Source organism: Macrobrachium rosenbergii, chromosome 33 (genome assembly GCF_040412425.1).
Source record: "Macrobrachium rosenbergii isolate ZJJX-2024 chromosome 33, ASM4041242v1, whole genome shotgun sequence".
Lineage (NCBI taxonomy): Eukaryota > Metazoa > Arthropoda > Malacostraca > Decapoda > Palaemonidae > Macrobrachium > Macrobrachium rosenbergii.
This window is the reverse complement of record NC_089773.1, coordinates 3,202,501-3,222,712: the sequence shown is the minus strand read 5'-3', so window position 1 is coordinate 3,222,712 and position 20,212 is coordinate 3,202,501. Positions and strand designations below refer to the sequence as shown.

The 20,212-nt window shown below is 39.6% G+C and overlaps 1 protein-coding gene across 1 annotated transcript in view; it reads right to left on the bottom strand.

The window, feature by feature from the left end:
* Positions 1-471: 471 nt before the first annotated feature.
* The window catches only part of LOC136855807 (phenoloxidase-activating factor 2-like), a 23,708-nt gene continuing 3,967 nt past the window's right edge, over positions 472-20,212 (bottom strand). Inside the window, exons 2-7 of the mRNA XM_067133163.1 lie at positions 11,137-11,390; positions 8,189-8,376; positions 5,448-5,596; positions 3,409-3,706; positions 3,039-3,236; positions 472-1,840 (exon numbers count right to left, since the gene is read on the bottom strand). Coding sequence (XP_066989264.1) covers positions 1,694-1,840; positions 3,039-3,236; positions 3,409-3,706; positions 5,448-5,596; positions 8,189-8,376; positions 11,137-11,389 — 1,233 coding nt within the window. The 5' untranslated portion in view covers position 11,390 and the 3' untranslated portion in view covers positions 472-1,693. The remainder of the gene's footprint in view (positions 1,841-3,038; positions 3,237-3,408; positions 3,707-5,447; positions 5,597-8,188; positions 8,377-11,136; positions 11,391-20,212) is intronic.

The following is a 20,212-nucleotide window of genomic DNA, read 5'->3' as shown; positions in this document are numbered from 1 at the left end:
GGTCAGTATAGGGATACAATGATCTAAAGAGGTCTAAGGAGAAAGAGGTAAGGGTTAGTAGAGGGACACACTGATCTAAAGAGGTCTAAGGTGTAAGAGGTAAAGGTTATTAGACGGAAATAAGGTTCTAGGGAGACTTCCTTGTCTACAAGCATTACATTAACACAAGCCATGTGGAGTTGCCATGAGTTATCCAGTCCCGCTTCCAGGAAAACTATCTCCTTCGGTGACAAGATTTAATCAGGACGGCTAATATTCTCAGTTAGATTCTCCTAGTCCAAAGGCCCACACTAGGCTTCTAAATCCTTGAACGCCTCACAATGCAACCAGCCAGCTAGGATGGCTGAAGATTGGGGATGCTTTAATTTTGTCTAGGGTACATTTTTCTGGCTATATATATATCACCGGAGTGCCATACAGATTGTCAGTGAAAGTAAAATCAATTCCAGAAGGTTACAGAAAATACAGGAGTCATATTGTGCAACATCTTTTATTGTCAAACTTGCGATCAAAATCGGTGAGGACCCAAGGCATAATATCTTATGCAGCTGAATCACACCTCCTTTGTGATTTCCTCCTGTGTTCAAATGGAAAAATTATCCACAAAATTTGTGTACATTTTCTTCTACAGAATCGTCTGCTACGTAGCGTTTTAAACCTATTCATGTGTTCACTAAGACTAACCAAAATGGCAGCAAATAAATAAAATTAGTACATGTGAGCCCCTCTAGTGTAGCTCCATCTCAATTGTTAGATTTTCTCCGTTACATCAGTTGCACCTAAAGTTCAGGAAGCTGAGAGTATGAAGATGCTACAAAATCGTAAAAATGAGTGTCCTCCATTCATAAATATATTCCTCACGCCTGGGTGCGTAACATTGTCAGACAGCTTCTCCACAAAGACATGAAATTCAAATGTTTATCTTAACCCAACAAAAGCAGGATGTGTATCCAGGAAATTGCATTTAGTTTTCTACCCGCAAGATGTAAAGATTGAAAGCTTACACGGAACTGTATTGCGACATCGTCAGAAGGCTTGAGGAAGCTTATATGACTGGGATTACGGAAGAAGATAGAGATTTTCAACGCTTGGCTGTGGGGGGATTAAAACCATAATTAACTTTTCATTTGGTCTGTCATGCCCTGCTTGGCCTCTTCAATAATAATAATAATAAAGGCATATTGATAACACAATTGTTATCCCTGTGACTAATATCTCTTGGAATAGTTTCAGTTTTCATTTTACTTCAGTTTCCTTTTCACGAAGACTCAGTGCATCATTTCCCATCGACTTTTTCTGTCTGCTGTAACAGAGAGAAAGAGGATTACCTCGTCGAGGCCCTTCCGTTTTGATGATACTCACTTTGACGCAGTAATGAACGCTCGCGTTTCTTTCTTGTCTCTCCCACGACAGTCGACAAACAAACAGGTGCCAAATTCTACCCTTAGCCAGCAGATATTTACATCGTCAGTCACTTCCTCCGTGTAAGAAAAAATTATAGAGAGAGAGAGAGTTGGGGTTGGGGGAGAAGGAGAGGCAGAGAGAGAACTTCCATTATAATAAAAAGTTAAATGTCTTCTCCGTCAGGATTATATTTCGTGTAACCTTGCAATATACTTCACAAAGGAGAGAGAGAGAGAGAGAGAGGTCTTTTTCTGTTACGCTTCCCCTACACTTTATTCATCCTAATCGTCTATTTCCCTGTCGGTCCCCGTCGCACGTCAAAGTTATGACTGGTGAGAAGTTCCTGTCCAATCCAGGGCACGGCTTCGCTGACAGAGGCGTAGACTCCGGGTATGCCGTTTTCGCCACAGCCGATGCCCCAGGCGACCACGCCGGTCTGGAAGGTAAACGGACAGAATGTTAAGACAGAGAGAACATGGGCTGAAATGACAAATAACCTGAAAAAGACAGGATTTATACTGAAAAAATGAAGTAGGTTTAAAAGCAGACTGAACAAGGAATGAAAGAGAGGCCAATTTGAAAAGACAGAGAAAACATAACCTAAATGTAACAAATAAGATAAAATAACGGGATAAACATAACCTGAAAAAATCAGATATCAAAGATAGGGGAAACATGGTCTGGAAGAACGAATATAATCTAACTGACAGATGACAACATGTGTGAGACAGAAAACGGTCCCTCGGCTCCTATGAAATATTTCAAAACAAAATGCATACATGTTTACAACATGAACGTCATTGCCACTTTTATGCAATACTGCATTGTCAAGGACAACCACTGTCTTGAGCCCTTTACAGTAGCATGTAAACGATGAAATCGCAACGATCTGAGAAATATTGAAGTGGTCTGTGCCCAGAGTGTAACGTATGAAAAATCAAGCACCTTCTCTGCTGTCCTGAATCTGTATGAGACCTGATCATTTTTCCCTCGAAATTAGCTGTGATTTTGAGCACAAATAGACTACATTGGAATACCATAAAGACAGTGACCCCCAACAAAGTTCGGGGATCGTTATCTATGACTAATATTTCTTGGGGTCGTTATCTTTATGATATTTACAGGGATCTTTCCTAGATAGTGACCCGAAGGGTTTTCGGAGGTCGTTATCTAGGGCTAATATTTCTTTGGGGGTCATTATCTTTAGGATATTTATAATAGTCTTTTGTTTACGTCTACGGTCACCCCCAACGGGCTTGTACTAAACTCGCCGCAAAGGTAGAAAATACCGGGTTAAAACCCTTGCGGGTCACTATCTAGGAAAGATCCCTACCTTGTTTGCTCAAGCAATACAAGTGATAAAAGCATTTTGTAAGTTTGCCTTCAGCCCTATGCAGTGTTGCATCTTGCGTTTTGCCATCCACGTTCCCTTCACTCTGATCTTCTGTGTCACCCTTATGAGAGTCTACTGCAGCAGTGATTCTGTAGCTTGATTAAGCTGCCTGTCTTCTTCTTCTTCTTCTTCTTCTTCAATATGCCGTGTCTTCCATAACACTGATGATCACGGGCAACTAATCCTATCAATAACAATTCAGAAGCAGACAACAGCTGAAAGAATACCTTTGATTATTTACCTGTACATAGCCAGAGCCGTCCCTTTTAGGACAAACCAGTGGTGAGCCTCCATCTCCTGTGCAAAGGTCGATTCCTGGTTGGCCTCCAGCACACACGAAGGATTTGTGGAGGTTGAAGGTTGCCCCAAGGCGAGTGTTGCGGAGAGCACTCTGGCACTGGCCGTTCTGAACCATTGGGAGTTTTATGGACTTCAAGATCTAGTAGAGAAAATTACACTTGAATTAATTGTCTAAGACAATGAAATCTGTATCTACTATCTAGTGAGATATTAAAATTTGTTTTACCAGTAACAAAATTAAATTAACATAAAAAATCTAAAAATGTAAAGATTTCTGTAATAAAACTGGTTGGTTTTCGCATGTACCATACCTGTTGATATTTTCCTTCTCTGCCAAAAACATCTTTGCCCCAACCAGAGCCATAACATTCTCTACTGTCATACGTCTCAAAGGGTTCTGGAAGGCAGACGAGGCCAATAGTTGACCCAAGTGGTACCTGACGATCCAGGAACAACAGGGCCACATCATACGTCAATTGGTTCGGCACGAAATTAGGATGAAGAGCCACACGTGTGACTCTGGCTTCCTGGTGGGGAACAGGCTCAGATGGAACCTTGAAGTCCCATTCACCTAGTCGGACAGCCAGTTTCCCTGGATTGTTGACAAATCTGTAAGTAAAGTTTTTGATTTAATCCCACATCTAAAATTTGGCATTTCTCCTAAAACAAGAACAAAATTACAAGGTCCTACAACTCCTGCCCTGAAACTACAAAGCTTCAAAGCTAACAGCCGGACCACTAAAAAATAATGAGCGTGAACATTATGACTCTCCGTTGTAACACCCTATAAGATTCACTTTCATGGATGGACAGACTCCAGATGAATAACAGAGATAGTCAAAACTCATGATCTTTGTGGATACCTTCTGCAAGAACGGTTCAGTCATAATTATTTGTACTGCACAGTCTTTGCTGGAGTAAGTTGGCTACATTTGTCTACTAACCAGTAAACAAATGTAGCTGGCACACAAGATCCTGGTGTTTGGTGGGATGATAAGAACACTGAGATTTCTCTGTCATAAACAATAAGTAATGCGAGAAAATAGCGATTGAATGTTCATGGAAACATAGTTCCAGAGATAAAAAAAAAAGATCTCAAAACTCCCAGAAGGTTTGCCTGAAGGCTTTAACTGTCTATAATAATAAAATCCGAGTGGATCTTTCTTGTTTGTCTGCCCTAGTTGGGGGCGGGGTAGGTAGGGGAGACATAACACATCCACTCTTCTCCTGCAAACCTGTTTTTCCACCCTGGTGGGGAGCGGGGTAGCTAGGAGATCAGGAGGGTATGGTAGACATGAAACATCCACCCTCCTCCTGCAAACCTGTTTGTCTGCCCTGGGTGGGGGCGGGGTAGGTAGGGGATCGGGAAGTTAGGGGAGACCTGACACATCCACCCTCCTCCTGAAAACCTGTTTGTCCACCCTGGGTGGGAGCGGGGTAAGTAGGGACTCGGGAGGGTAGGGAAAACATGACGGGCAGTGCTGGGTTCCAGCGCAGTGTAGCGTGCACCGTGAAGCTCATTTTTTAATGATGGGCAAAAGTAGGAGTGGGAGAGATAAAGAAGTTTGGAAACTCGGCAGAGTATAAGGGAGAAAGCATCAAAACTCGGAGTTGAAAGCATCTCCTAAAGGGAAAATCGAATTTGAGATGTTTACATGGAAGGCCAAGTGGCTGACTGATTGCTTGACTGACAGAACTGCTGCTACAATAGAAAGGAAACTCTTGATTAACAGACTGACTAACTGATAGTTAAAATTAGCATGCTGAGTCAAGAAGTCAAGTCATAGATTGAGGATAACTGGTTCATTGGCTGGCTGATAGAAGGAGAAGATTTCAAAGCTGATAGTTTTACTGATTGACTGATTACTGCATTAATCAAAAGAGGTAACCCAAAAATCCATTGTAAATCATTTAGTTGTATATTTTTATTAGAAATTTTATAACTTTAGTTTTATTGCTATGCTGCAGAGGGCACAGCTGTAGAGAGCTTAATGGACAGAGGTGCCCATTGCTTCATCATAATTATAGTTATTATGACATCAATTTAACTTGAGATTTACGGCTCATAGTGCACCTTTCAGCATTAAGCAGCTCTTTAGATAACCAGCAAAAATAGTTGTCTACTTACTTTGGCAAAGAGTAAGCATTGTTGAAAGAACATTAACAGGTCAATCTTACTTGTTCTGTCCGGTAATTTGTGAGAGACCTTGTTGAGTAATGAGGTGAAATGTCAGTTGACAAGAGGTCACATTAACATACAAATGGCAATATATGAGAGTGGGATGTATACACGCTAATTAGTGGCTTTAGTCGTGCTAAAGCAACGCTAATGACAGTGCAGCCTACTTACTCAGCCATGTAGTGAGCAGCTGTGAGGACTACTCCAGGGTGAATGAGAGAACCTCCAGAGACGTAAACGTTGGCGCCGTTTGTTCCAGGTACTTGGGTGTTCATAACAGCGGCCATCCAGGGAAACTGTCCGAACTGCGCCTGTTTTTCCTGTAAACAAAGAAAAGTTAGCACTCACTAAATATGGATCTGTGTATGCATTTAATTAATTTAAAGGCTGTTTGCTCAAGGCATTGATGACCACGGCACCTATGTTGACAATTTTTATCACTGAATCTATCTACTAAATTTTAGAAAATTGTAATTGCAAGTTTCCACTGAATCAAATACCCATACATGAAAAAGAGGAGGGGATAGCAAAGAAGACTGAAGGAATAAGAACAAGTATATATAATTCATAAAGGACAAAGGAAGGAACTGTCCTTTACTGCTTGATTTTTTAAAACTAGTTGTGACTGGACGAAGGTGATGTTGCCTACCACCCACACTGACAAATCACAAGCAATCTACAGTAGAAGCTTTGATGATGATACTGGCCTTCACGTCAGCAAAGGTTCTGAAACGCAAGGCTATGGCGTACTCTGGTATTTAAAAACATGAATACACTACTTAAGATGACCCAGTAGCCATTAGTAATAACTATTATTTTTCAACAGTAACACAACTTGCTCATGTTGACAGTATTCCAAAATGCTAAGATATATTAGCGTCCAAGTACTTCAATTTCTTTTTTTCTCTTCTATAAAAGTATGTACATTATTATTATTATTATTATTATTATTATTATTATTATTATTATTATTATTATTATTATTATTATTATAAACTAAGCCTTTACAGAATAGAATACCCAAACGTAAATCTAAATCAGTAAGACCTGAGCGAAAAGAATAACTGGTAAAATATTAATTCAAGGTAAATCAGTCAAAATAAAAATGTATACAAACATAAAAAGCAATAAAAGTAAGAAAATTTTGGACATAGAGCGTGGCCCTTTACAGGAGCATCACATATTTTTGAGCTACTGTGCACCAAGGCAGTTATGTGTTTTGTGACGCAACGACATTTGCTTTTATATTCAAGTAGAGTTCCCATTCCGTCCAGAATAACGATATTATAAGAGGGGCACGGGACGCTTTTTTCCCGAGATGCAACCGAGTACTGGGACCTTTCCCTGAAAAAAAGGGGGGACGCCATATCTTAAAAACTAACCACAGAATTTTCTTTAGAATAATCTCATTACGTTTCCCACACCCAAATTACTCCAAAGATATCTACCTAACCTAACCTAACTTAGGGGCATGGCCAAAAAACCGGGGCTGGTGCAGTACTAGCATACATCTCAGGACTTTGCGTCCCAAAGCTGGAACCAAATCATACACTAATTTTATATACTTCAGTAGGGGCCAATGATGAGAGAAGTTGGCCCCGGACTGGATGACAGTATTCTTAGCGCATAAAAACGTTAATCAAGCCTATAAACATTCTTTAGCAGTTATTCTAACCACTGCGACAAAAGACGTCCTCACTACAGGTAAATATTGAAGGCCTCTTACACAATACAGTTGCAGCAGAAATCAAGTCTTGCTGTCGCGCAAAATATTGTCGTTTCTCATACAATTCGCGGCCGCGAATCGTCGTTTCTCATACAATTCGCGGCCGTAAAAATTCCAGGAAAAAATTGCAGTGAAGTTTAGTGTTAAGAGGCAGACCAAAAGATGCGAAACTACAAAGGCGTCTTCAAAGAAGCCTGTTTAAATGAACATATGAGATCTAATGGACGTGTTAATGTTTCTTTACTGTTTGTTGAATGTTCTTTACCAATTTGCTATTCTCTCGTTTCTCCGATTTCTGAGGGAGTTTTCTACAGAAGCTTATTCTCTATGACAGTGGCGTCTTGGGCTTGTTCCATACATTGGCATATCTCATTAATAATGATAATAATAACATTCTGGAAGCCTGATTTTTAGATCTGACGGTAAACATCGGCAGCCAATATCACTGAGGCTTCTCTCTCGCTACTGAATGGTCGGTGTTTCAGCAGTAGAGATAAACAAGGGGGTTCATCCCTAACCCTTTATTCAGTAGTTTAAGTATGAATGTGGCTATACCTGCCGTCCTGTCCTTCTCTTGAACTGTTTAGTATTAGAGGAAACTGCTCATTATTAGAAAAATATAAAAGATATGCACGCATACGTGCATACATGGGCTGTGTGCTTGTGTGTATGTGTGTGTGTGTGTGTGTGTGTGTGCGTATGGGCAACCCCATCCCAAAAGACCTGTTGAGGGCCAGAAGGCCTGACACCTGAGAGCCACTCCTATAAGATTAACCCCGTAAGGAAGTAGTGCCGTCAGTGCACCTCATACGGTGCACTGTAGGCATTACTTAAGGTTCCTTGAAGCGTCCCTTCCATGGCCCCTAGCTGCAACCCCTTTCGTTCCTCTTACTGTACCTCCTTTCTTATTCTCTTTCTTCCATCTTACTTTCCACCCTCTTCTAACAATTGATTCATAGTGCAACTGCTTTGAGGTTTTCCTCCTGTTACACCATTCTAACCTTTTACTGTCAGTTTCCCTTTCAGCGCTGAATGACCTCATAGGTCCCAGCGCTTGGCCTTTGGCCTGAATACTATTTTCAATTCAGTCCTACGAGATTCAAGACGTCTAGCTGAATGTGCATTTTAGTAAACATCTCGGCAGAACCCCGAGGGCACAGCAGCAAGCAGGCCAGCCTGAACTCACCGTGAAACCGACGAATGTGGAAGACACGCCCTGCGGCCTGAGCTGACCACAAGCCTGCACGTTAGGTGGGGTTGGTGCGGGCGGGGGCTCGGTGGGGTTGGGGTTGACGTTGGTGCAGCAGGTTTCGAAGGATTCCGGGCAGATCGAGCGGACGTTGACCAAGGTCAGGATTCCGGTGTCTGTCGTGACTGCAAAGGGAAAAGGGAGATCGATCAGTCATTTCAAGGAAGACAGGCATAGTTTATAAACGATGTCACTCTTGATTTAACTGTAAAGACAGTAATAAATGCGCCGAAGGAACTTCGGCGCAATTGAATTTTCTGTACAGCGTATAATGCTGTATGAAACTCTCAGCCACGGTCCAGTGTTGTTTGGCACCTATAGCAATGCCAGTAGTACGATTATGGCTAACTCTAACCTTAAATAAAATAAAAATTACCGAGGTTAGAGGGCTGCAATTTGGTACGTTTGATGATTGGAGGGTGGATGATCAACATACCAATTTGCAGCCCTCTATCCTCAGTGGGTTTTAAGATCAGAGGGCGGTCAGAAAAAAGTGCAGACGGACAGACAAAGACATCTCAGTGGCTTTCTTTTACAGAAAAATAAAAAGCATAGGAGTTTTGACATGATGCACTTCTGCTTGCAAGCAATTCTACTTGATTTTGTGTTAAGATTCTTTGAGCTGCCAGGAAGAACAAGAGAGGATTTAGTAAAAATAAATATTTTGTCTGGCTTTGTGTCAAGATTCGAGAACTAAATGAGAAGACAAGATTGCATGTAATATACTGATTGTTTTTACAATATGTCTTGGTTCATTTATTAATACAAAGAAGAAGAAGCAGCATAGAGAGTGTCTAGCAACCATCACTCAAGAGCAAAGTAGTTCTAATTGTTCTAAATGCCAAGTTTGTCATCACCGATGATGAGCTCATTAACATTCACTCGCAATGACCGACTTTTACTTTGGCACTTATACCCGTCTCAGTTCCCCAACGTTAAGAAAAGCCCATGTAGAATTGCCTCATTAAAAGCAAAGTCTGTGATGACATTTGAACTTATCATTCTCAGTTCCCACCAGCATTCCACCCGTCAACAGAAAACACTTTTTTTTTACGGAAGTCTTTCTTTAAAGAGACACTGGGATCTCATTCCTCTTGATATCATCCTGCACTTCTCTTCAGTATGAAATAAATAAATGTGCATCTGATCTTATATTTTCTTATGTTTTGTGTAGCTTTTCTACCAACACTTTCTGGTCATTGTTCCACTTGAGCCCAAATGAAATAGGAGAGAGGTATGCAGTGGAAGTCCCTGTCTCACGAAAGAAGAAGCATTACTGAACTCTCAACAAGATTTAGAGGTCTGGTGCAATGAGCAACGGGCAGCAATAGTTTGTGTGAGTGAATTACTTTGAAGAGGTGAATCTTTTGCCACCCCAGAGGTTGAATCCTTTTTCACCGGACAAATTTCCAATATTTTTTCTCTGCTTTTTAACCCTTTGCTACAGAGGCATTGTTATTCTAAATGTAATTGGAACTTCAGAAGTTAAAGCGAAGGTTCAATGCCATTACTGCCCTAATACTGTTCTCCTTGCAATTTAATACATTTTTATCTATTTATTAATTTACTAATTCATTTTTTCTCTTTTAATAAGCCAGGTCTCTTCTCTCTGTATTTCCCTTTACCTCCTCTTACTTCTTCATGATGAACACCATAATATTCTTTGGAAGCTTGAATTCCAAGTCATGGTCCCTTTGGTGGGCTTGTCATATGAATAGGGTTCATCTTCTGAATAATAATAATAACAATAATAAAAATAATAATGTGCATTAACCACAAAGCTGGGACACCTGGGCGAGTTCTCGACTCTCTTAGGACTGGATTGAAGGATGTGTTCTTGCACAAGAGATGAAAATGTGGGCGAGGAACACATAGGATTTCGACAGCTGGGGAGTGTGAGACCAAGAGATATTAAGAGGAAAGGGGAGAAATTTATCAGGCAGAAACCAACGCCTATCGTATATTGTGCATGACACAACACTATCAATAAGTCCCCGTGAGGGCTACTGCAGTACATCCCCGTGGGGGCTACTGCAATAAATCCCCGTGGGGGTTACTGCAGTAAATCCCCGTGGGGGCTACTGCAATAAATCCCCGTGGGGGCCACTGCAATAAATCCCCGTGGGGGCTACTGCAATAAATCCCAGTGGGGCTACTGCAATAAATCCCCGTGGGGTCTACCGCAATAAATCCCCGTGGGGGCTACTGCAATAAATCCCCGTGGGGGTTACTGCAATAAATCCCCGTGGGGGCTACTGCAATAAATCCCCGTGGGGCTAATGCCGTCAGTGCACTTCACGTGGTCCTCTGGACTCATTACTGAAGGGTCTTTGCAGCGTCCCCTTCCTTAGGCCCCTAGCTGCAGCCTCTTTGATTCCTTTTACTAGACCGCCATTCATAGTCTCTCTCTTCCATCTTACTTTCCTCGTCCCTCCCCTAATAATTGTTTCATTGTGCAACTGCGAGCATTTGCTGCTGTTACGCCTTTCAAGCATGTCAGTTTCCGTTACAGCGCTGAATGACCTGATCATAGGCCCCAGCGCTTGGCGTTTGGCTTAAATTCTATATTCCATTTGCTTAAATTCTATATTCCATTTTCTTAAATTCTATATTCCATTGGCTTAAATTCTATATTCCATCGGCTTAAATTCCATATTCCATCGGCTTAAATTCCATATTCCATTGGCTTAAATTCTATATTCCATTGGTTTAAATTCTATATTCCACTGGCTTAAATTCCCTATTCCATTGGCTAAAATTCTATATTCCACTGGCTTCAATTCCATATTACACTGACTTAAAATCTACATTCCACTGGCTTAAATTCTATATTCCAACTCCAACTACCAATAAAGAAGACAACATTTTGTCACTCCTTCACTTACTTGAGGGTCCAGTTTCATCCAAGCACTCCCATTGCTTGACGCACCGGCACCCAGGTTTCTCCGGCTTCGGCGTCGGAGTCGAAAGGATATTCTTGCACTCTTTCCCCTCCGCCAGAGCGGCGAAGCAGGCGATGAGGTCGTCGTCGGATATGTTGGAGGTGTCGACCTGCCTCTTGGCGACGTGGCACTGTGCCGTTGTCGCTGCCAGGACCAGCAGGAGCCACGCGACTCTCGACGGGGCCCTCATCATCATTCTGTCAACAGAAAGGAGGTGAGACGTCTGTACGTCTTGAGGAAATCAAGATCTTGTTATGACAAGAACATTGCTGTTGTTGTTGGTATTGTTATGAAATCAAATATCTGGCAATTTCAAGAAAATAACACGATATCGTTTGGTCTATATCAGGCGTACAGCATTGGTAGGGCCTCTCGCCCCAACTTTTGAAGATGGCTGTTTTCGCCTGATCAGCTGTAAAGTAATTCCCCTTTTGTCTCCTCAAAAAGGGGTGGGGTTGAACTATAATTTTTTTTTGCATACAATTCTATTCCTGATCGCAAATACTTCATCTCATACTAAATTCAACTTTGTATCTTGAAAAATAAAGAAATTAGAGCAGGTTGAATTGCCAAAACTTTGAGGACTTATAACTCAAAACATTTTTTCGTGGCGAGAGGCCCTTCTAATGCTGAACGCCTCATATGATATCAAACACCCGTCAATAGTAGGTGATAAGCTAATCCTAACAGAATTAAACAGCCCCTGTAAATAGAAATTAATAGCTATGCATGTCTAAATAGAATCAGTCAACACTTGTCAGTAGATGTAAATGGTAAATAATTGTGAATTTCAGAACGAAGAACATCCAAAGCACATTTTTAACCCTGTATTTTTGACGTTTCGGCACAAATCTGGTACCATTTTCGAAAAATCAGCTGAAATGAGCAAAAGGCATGGTTATGGCAAAAGTATATACAATATTACAATTACAAATACAATAAAGGTCGAATGATTAAAAGAAAAAAATAGGGAATTAAAAAAAAACTAGGACAAGATAATGTAAAACATATTTACATTACGTACAAAGTAAATGAACTGTCATCAAGGTTTAAAGCTGGCTTATTTAATCTAATCCATATAGATTCTAAAATTCTAAGTTTCTCTTCATTCCTGGACTTTGTCAATATTTTAAAGTTCTCTCTGTTTACAGTTACGTGACATAAATTTTGACAGTGATCTCTTATTGTTGATAGAGCCATGAAATTTTTCTCAAGTAAGTGATAAATCAGTTCTTATACTCATGCATCTGACTATAGCAAACACAAGGCAGATTGTTCTTAGTAGACACAACTGCCTGTCAGAATAAAATAAGTGATCGAACATTCAGATACCTGTCAGTAGCAGATAGATTAATCTTTACAGTATAAAACAAGTAAAAAATGCGTCGAAGTTTCTTCGGCGCGACCGAGTTTTCTGTACAGCTTATAATCAAGGCCACCGAAAATAGATCTTTCTTTCGTTGGTCTCAATATAATGCTGTATGAGCCGCGGCCCATAAAACTCTCAGCCGGCCGTGGTGGCCTGTGTTGTTTGCATTGCCAGAAGCACGATTATGGCTAATTTAACCTTAAGTGAAATAAGAACTACTGACGCTAGAGGGCTGCAATTTGGTATGTTTGATGACTGTAGGGTGGAAGATCGACATACCAATTTGCAGGCCTCTAGCCTCGGTAGTTGTTAAGATCTGAGGGCGGACAGAAAAGCGCGGACGGACTGTCAAAGCCGGCACAATAGTTTTCTTTTCAGAAAACTAAAAAGCAGTTAATAGGAAATGAATAGTTAATATTAACTTAATCAGTCATAATTCTATGTAGACTATTCACCATAAAATAAAGAATATCAGTGGATAGGACTCCATAAAAGATGAGTCTTGACGGAACTATTAAATTACCATTCAAAGAAAGACAAATGGTAGGTCACTCTGTATAAAAACCAAACATCTATGAATGGTTTATGATGCTAATACCACTGCCAGCAGTAACTGATGATTACCAGACAGCGCATGAATGGTAAAGCAGGTGATAAATAATTCTAGGAAAATAAACCTGTCAAAAGTGATATGTTAATACTGAAATAATCAAACCGGTGTCACCGGCAATTACAATGAAGATTTATCTTGTCGGGATGAAAGAATCAGTTTGACAATAAAAAGCAACTGATATATATTAGCCTATAAATTCAAACCCCTGTCGATAGTAAGTGGTGGGTTAATTTTGATAAGAAACCAAAGAACGCCTGTCAGTAGTCTATGATGAGTTAATGTCGATACAATCAGTCAACGCATGCAAGAAGAAAGTGTGTTAAAAATGTCTCCTCACATGAAATAAATCTGCTAAAAGAGACTTATTAATCTTCACAGGATCAAGCATCTGTGGATAGGAAGTGCATTGCAGAAATATCTTAATGAAAACACAGTTGCCACCTGTCAATAGACAATGATTCACAGACTGAAGAGGTTAGCCTCAGGCGTGGTATTGCTTTTTCTTAGTAAGTATCAAAGATCACCCGTCAATTGCACGTTAGTTTTTTATGGCATGCATCAAGAACTGTCAATAAATAAAGATGATACATGAGTGTTTACATAATCAAAAAAAGCCAAAGCTGTACACATGAGAGACTTACACAGATGACAATAGTAAATGATGAAAAAAATCTTAATATAATCAAATATCTATTATTATTATTATTTTTATTATTATTATTATTATTATTATTATTATTATTATTATTATTATTATTATTATTATTATTTTGGTCTGTCACAGTCATCCTATTGGACTGAGTGGTATTTATAGTTGGGGGGTGGGGTCGGGGGCTCTGGGATGCATCCTGCCTCCTTAGAAGTCCATCACTTTTCTCACTATGTGCGCTGTTTCTAGTAGCACACTTTTCTGCAAGAGTTGTGGAGCTACTTCGGCATCTAGTTTTTCCAGATTCCTTTTCAAGGATCTTAAGATCGTGCCCAGTGTTCCTATGATTATGGGTATACAGTTTCCACTGGCATATTCCATATCCTTCTTATTTCGATTTTCAGGTTTTGATACTTATCAATTTTTTCTCTTTCTTTCTCATCTACTCTGGTGTCCCATGGTATTGCGACATCAATGAGTTATACTTTCTTCTTGAATTTGTCAATCAGCGTCAAGTCTGGTCTGTTATTATTATTATTATTATTATTATTATTATTATTATTATTATTATTATTATTATTATTATTATTATTATTATTATTATTATTCAACATGGCATTCGATCAATACTTTGATGGGTGATCACTCACTAATATGAAACCATTTGGAACACAAATTAGAGACCCATCTGTAATAACAGTCCAGCATAAATTAAGCAATAGATGAACTTCTGGAGGTATTTTCGTAGGCAGAAAAAGACTGGCGTGGGTTTAATAAACCCAGGCCTGCCTCGTTAGCGGCACTGACTTATCAGAAAAAAAAAAACGCTAAAACAAGCTAATTTCCAACGGGGAGGAAACTTGGTGAAAGACCGTGGTACATTTTCTTGTAGACTTCTTCTTGTTACAAAATTCGTTATCATGCTGGAGAAGAGAAATTTATCTCTCTCTCTCTCTCTCTCTCTCTCTCTCTCTCTCTCTTTCTCTCTCTCTCTCTCTATATATATATATATATATATATATACATACATATATACATATGAGAGAGAGAGAGAGAGAGAGAGATTAAAAATCCAAACAGAATAAAACGGACCAAATGCAAGAGGAGCCATTCAAGAAGAGGGTGCTAAAACAAGAATCTTGATTAGGCCGGGACTTGTTGGGCTGTTGAGGGGGTGCGGGGTTGGGGGGGATGGGTGGCCATTTGCTACGCTGAATGACACACGTTACATCTGAGGCACTGGGTGGGCAGACGTACCCCCTAAATAGAATCAGGTCCTTCTTTTCCTAGTGTTCAGGTTTGTCATTTCCGTTCTGATGGGCCAACGGGACGCAGATTCTTGAGATGTATGCTAGTATTGCATCAGCCCCGTTTTTTTTTTTTTTTTTTTGGCATGCCCCTAGGTTAGGTCAGGTTAGGTTAGGTTGGTTAGGTTAGGGTAGGTTAGGTTAGATCAGTACCCCTAGACGGACCAGTGGGGTACCGAGAGGGAGCAGGGTACTGACCAAGTTGCCCAAATTTAGCGTGAATGGTGTAAGGAAAAGATAAGAGAAGTAAAATGCAAGCGACGCTGGACATAGGCAATGGGGAGGAGAGAGAGAGAGAGAGAGAGAATTAAAATAGTCGCGTAAAACTCATGTACTGGAGAGGGAGAAAGAAGTGTTCTTGAAGTTATCTTTAAAAGAGAGAGAGATAAAATGAGAAAGAGAGAGAGAGAGAGAGATCAGTAAAATAGTTTTTCAAGGCGAAATGAAGTGATTATATTTTATCAGTTTTATACCGTAAGAAGAATACGTCTGATCTGAACACCTGTCAGTCTGACCATTTTGCTGCCTATGTGGAGATTTGTCAGTTTTTCTGAAAACCCCAGTCCCTGGCATGAAATACCTGCTTTTTCAGGGAGGCTTACAGAAAGTTCTCTCTCTCTCTCTCTCTCTCTCTCTCTCTCTCTCTCTCTCTCTCTCTCTCTCTCTCTCTCTCTCTTTTTTAAAGATAACTTCAAGAACACGTCTATGGCACTTCTCTCTCTCTCTCTCTCTCTCTCTCTCTCTCTCTCTCTCTCTCTCTCTCTCTCTCTCTCTCTCTCTTCCGTAGTCAGGTACTGCCGTTAGTGCAAGTTTTATAAATCTCTCTCTCTCTCTCTCTCTCTCTCTGATTAACTTAGTATCTGTTTATCTATTTATTTACTCTGTGGTATTTTTTATACCAATTACCATTTTATGCGTTTGCACAGTCGTTTGTAGTCATTTATTAATGTAGTGATTTTATTTTTCATTAATTCTTTATTTCCTGTTTCTAATATTTACCGTTTTCAAGCTCTGTCCCTTCATTTATTTACTCATATTTATTTATTTATTGCATATTGTTTATTTTCTATAAATTTATGCATATATTTCTTTGCCTTATCATTTGTTAATTTGTTGAACCAGAACTAAAATTGATCCGAACCATTCAGTAGCTGATTGGTATAAGTGAACTACTCAATAACAGAACAGTGGATATTTCAAATCTAAGGCTAAATTGCTCCTTCCCCGTAGGATTGATTCCGGGGTTCCCTCACTGGTGAATTTACGTTATCTTGCTGTTGGAAATACCGGCAATATAAGGGAGGGTCCAGACGTCAAGTCCCAACCCAAGGGACACTACGTACCGTACCAGAACTGTCACCTGCTTACCTCCATTCTGTTCACCTACGTAAGAGTCAGTGGCAACAGACATTGGCCCGAGTTGGACGACGGTAAGTCTGAGTGTGGAGTTTATTACCCTTAATGTAACATTGTTGCTTACAAAACAAATGAGAAATTGTTCTCTGTAAGGGGGGTGGGTTAGTGCCGTCAGTGCACCTCATTTGGTGCACTGTAGGCATTACTTAAGGTTCTTTGCAGCATCCCTTCAGCCCCTAGCTGCAACCCCGTCCATTCCTTTTACTGCACCTTCGTTCATATTCTTTCTTCCATCTTACTTTCCATCCTCTCCTAACAATTGTTTCACAGGGCAACTGCTTTGAGGTTTTCCTCCTATTACACATTTCAGACCTTTCTACTCTCAATTTCCCGTTCAGGCGCTGAATGACCCCATAGGTCCCAGCCCTTGGCCTTTGGCCAAAAATAAATCTATCCTATATTCCATAAAAAATTGTTTTAGCATACAGACATCATAGCCTCTCTCCGGTTCAGTAACCACAGCTTCTATCAGGCAGCCATGAGGACACTTCAGTATTGCAATGAAGGTAAGTCAGAGCCTCGACAGATTAAAGATGCCGGCTTTCGGTAAAGCGAGTAGCACTCACTAACCTTGGAGAGACTGGATACTGAATAGGGTAAAAGTTTGAGCTTCCTGCGGGATATCCAAAGTTCGGTTGGACATTTGTTTATGTCTGTTTGTAAGTAAACAATATCCATTTCATTATCTGTTTGCATATTAGGTTCTTTGGTATTTTTATCTACCTGCTACCGAACTATTGAGTAACTTAACAAATATATCTACATTTTTTATTTTGTTTTGTTTTTGTCTTCTTTTAGAGGATTATTGACACTCCTCAGTAACTGCAACTACCGCAGCTGCAAAAAATAAAAGTATATAAAACAAATTGCTAATTGGCATCTCGAAAATTATTAGTTTCCTGTTGCATAATCACCTGAGATGCTGGGGATTCCCATCGCGGTTAACTCGAGGTTAAAGATGTGGTTAATATTTAATGCACACGTGCGCATGTGAAAGAAATACGCGCACGCGCAGGATTAAAATAATAAAAAATTTGTGATATAGTCAATAAACGCTATCTTGTAAGCTCTGCCAACTCGATCCCCAAATCCCATCATCATCATCTCTTCCTAAGCGCTTAACTAAGCGCTCCCACAAGAGAGACATCCAGTGGCCGGAGAGACAAACAAGCAAACAAACTAACAGCTTTAGACAAATACATAACCCTCGTGCGACTCCGTTGACAGAAGTAAATATCAATATTAAACCAGCCGGAATTCACGCGCGCTGGTTTCCCATCGCGTTGTAGACCTTGGCGAGGATTATCGTACGTTTTCCAGAAGTCATTGTGTTTTAATCTTTTCTATCGTACAGGAAATATCAAATAAACCAGACGGAGGTAGATACGAAAATAAAAAGGTTGAAGGTCAAAAAGTGGATATTTGAGAGAGAGAGAGAGAGAGAGAGAGAGAGAGAGAGTATTCTACATCTTATATGTAGATCTACATCGGTTACTACAAAAACTAAAGTTGAGGAGCTGACTCGAGTCGGGTAAATTAGATTGGATTCTACTTAGAACTGGTCTTCTGAGAAACAGTTCTCTCTCTCTCTCTCTCTCTCTCTCTCTCTCTCTCTCTCTCTCTCTCTCTCTCTGTCACCAGATAGTAAGTGACTAGCAGAGGACCCCGTCCAAGAAGGATAATCTATGATTCTGTTCGTAAGAAGAGCAATCACGTGACCTTCTTGGTCGGCAGGAATTCTAGGAATAGTCAGGAGAATAGTCATTCAGGTTTCCTTCTACTTCCTCGATCACCCTTCCCTCCTCCCCCTCCCCCAACACGTCTCTCCCAGGCAATCTTTTCCCCCCTCCCCCCGCCACCAACTATCCGATAGTTCAACGAGATTCATGTATTTACCTCTGCATGAATGAATCGGCATATATTAGGATTTGGGGTTTTTCTTAGCTTCTTCAGCGTTCAAACTTCGTTTGCAAGTTTGAATATTCTCTCTCTCTCTCTCTCTCTCTCTCTCTCTCTCTCTCTCTCTCTCTCTCTCTCTTTATATCAATGTACCTATTTTTCCTTGAAACATTATGACTGTTCTTATATATATATATATACATACCTAGAATAGATATCATATATGTAATTATGTAATATATATACATATATATTATATATATACATGTCTTTATATGTATATATACATATCTAATTTATATATATGTGCATATATATATATATGTATATATGTATGAATTATATATATATATATATATATATATATATACATACATACATACATACATATATATATGTATGTGTAAAATATATGAATTCCGTATTCATCACGATAACAAGATTTGTAACTAAATCGCTCTTCAAAAGCGCACGACAGTTCTTACCAAGGTCTCCTTTGTGGGAATTTATCACGTGCAAGTCCCTCTGTTTCTTGTCTCTGAATATATATGTATTTTTTTTTTTACATATATTGACTTCCATTAACAAAGTTGAACGGAGATGATGCACGTACATTCGTCTGTACATTTGTCTGTGTCCGTTACCTGTCTCTCGACCAGATATCTCTCAACTTTGTTGATGAATTTCAGTGTCATGTTGCAAGCAAGCAAGCGGTTCAAATGCTTCAATCAAGTGTTCATTACATCTCTCGAGTTGGAACTGAATCCAGGATTCACTAGTTGGTTCTGCGTCCATACAACCGACCTAAATTGACTGTCCTGCATACTCCGCTTTATAATATTATTGAGATGTTTCATGAACGTGAGCACTGACTTCGTACAATAATATTTTTCAGGACAAGCCGGATTTCCCGTGAATTCTAGCGAGTATCTCGCCGTTCACGAGTAACTCGCCGGATACTTATTATTCTCGAGTTGCGAGTTAGCCATTGTACCGAGAGACCTTTCGAGTTACCAGTTACTAATTTGATTAGTTACCATATACTAATTTGATTAGTGATTGAATCACTGATGCTTCCGAGCGCCACTTAGTGATAACGTCAGAGATGTCGCAGAGTTTCCAAATATAGTTTAAGTTAAAGAATTTTTTCCCAGTCGTCAATTAGATATGTGTCAAAGACATTTTTGTGTTGCCACCTAGTGATTTAATTAAAGTTGAAAGCGTCCCGAGTTGCCCTTAGCGATTTAATCAAAGAAATTTAGCAAGTTACCTGTGAGAAAATGTTTTGTAAATAATAAGACACTACAGTAAAATTAGACATAGGAGCATGGCTAAGATTAACATCTCTACGTACAATAATTTGTTTATCAAACAGTTGCAAAATTTGGTAGTAGAGAAAAATGAAGTAGCAATGAACATAACACTCTAAAAGTTTTCCATTTTAAAGAACAGATAAATAACTGAAAGCAACACAGCTTCCAAAAGGAGCCAAATTTTCGTGTTCGTCTGTCCCGGACCAGTAATTTTCGAAAAGAATTTACTTTGAATGATAAAGAAGACCTCTGTCTACACCCTACTTCTATAGGAGAGACTCTTATAGGCCACAAATAAACTTTTATATTCATATGAGATATATATATATATAAATATATATATATATATATATATATATATATATATATATATATATATATATATATATATATATATATATATATATATATTCAATTGAGTTTTTAAGACAGTCTGTGAACAATCATAGATGT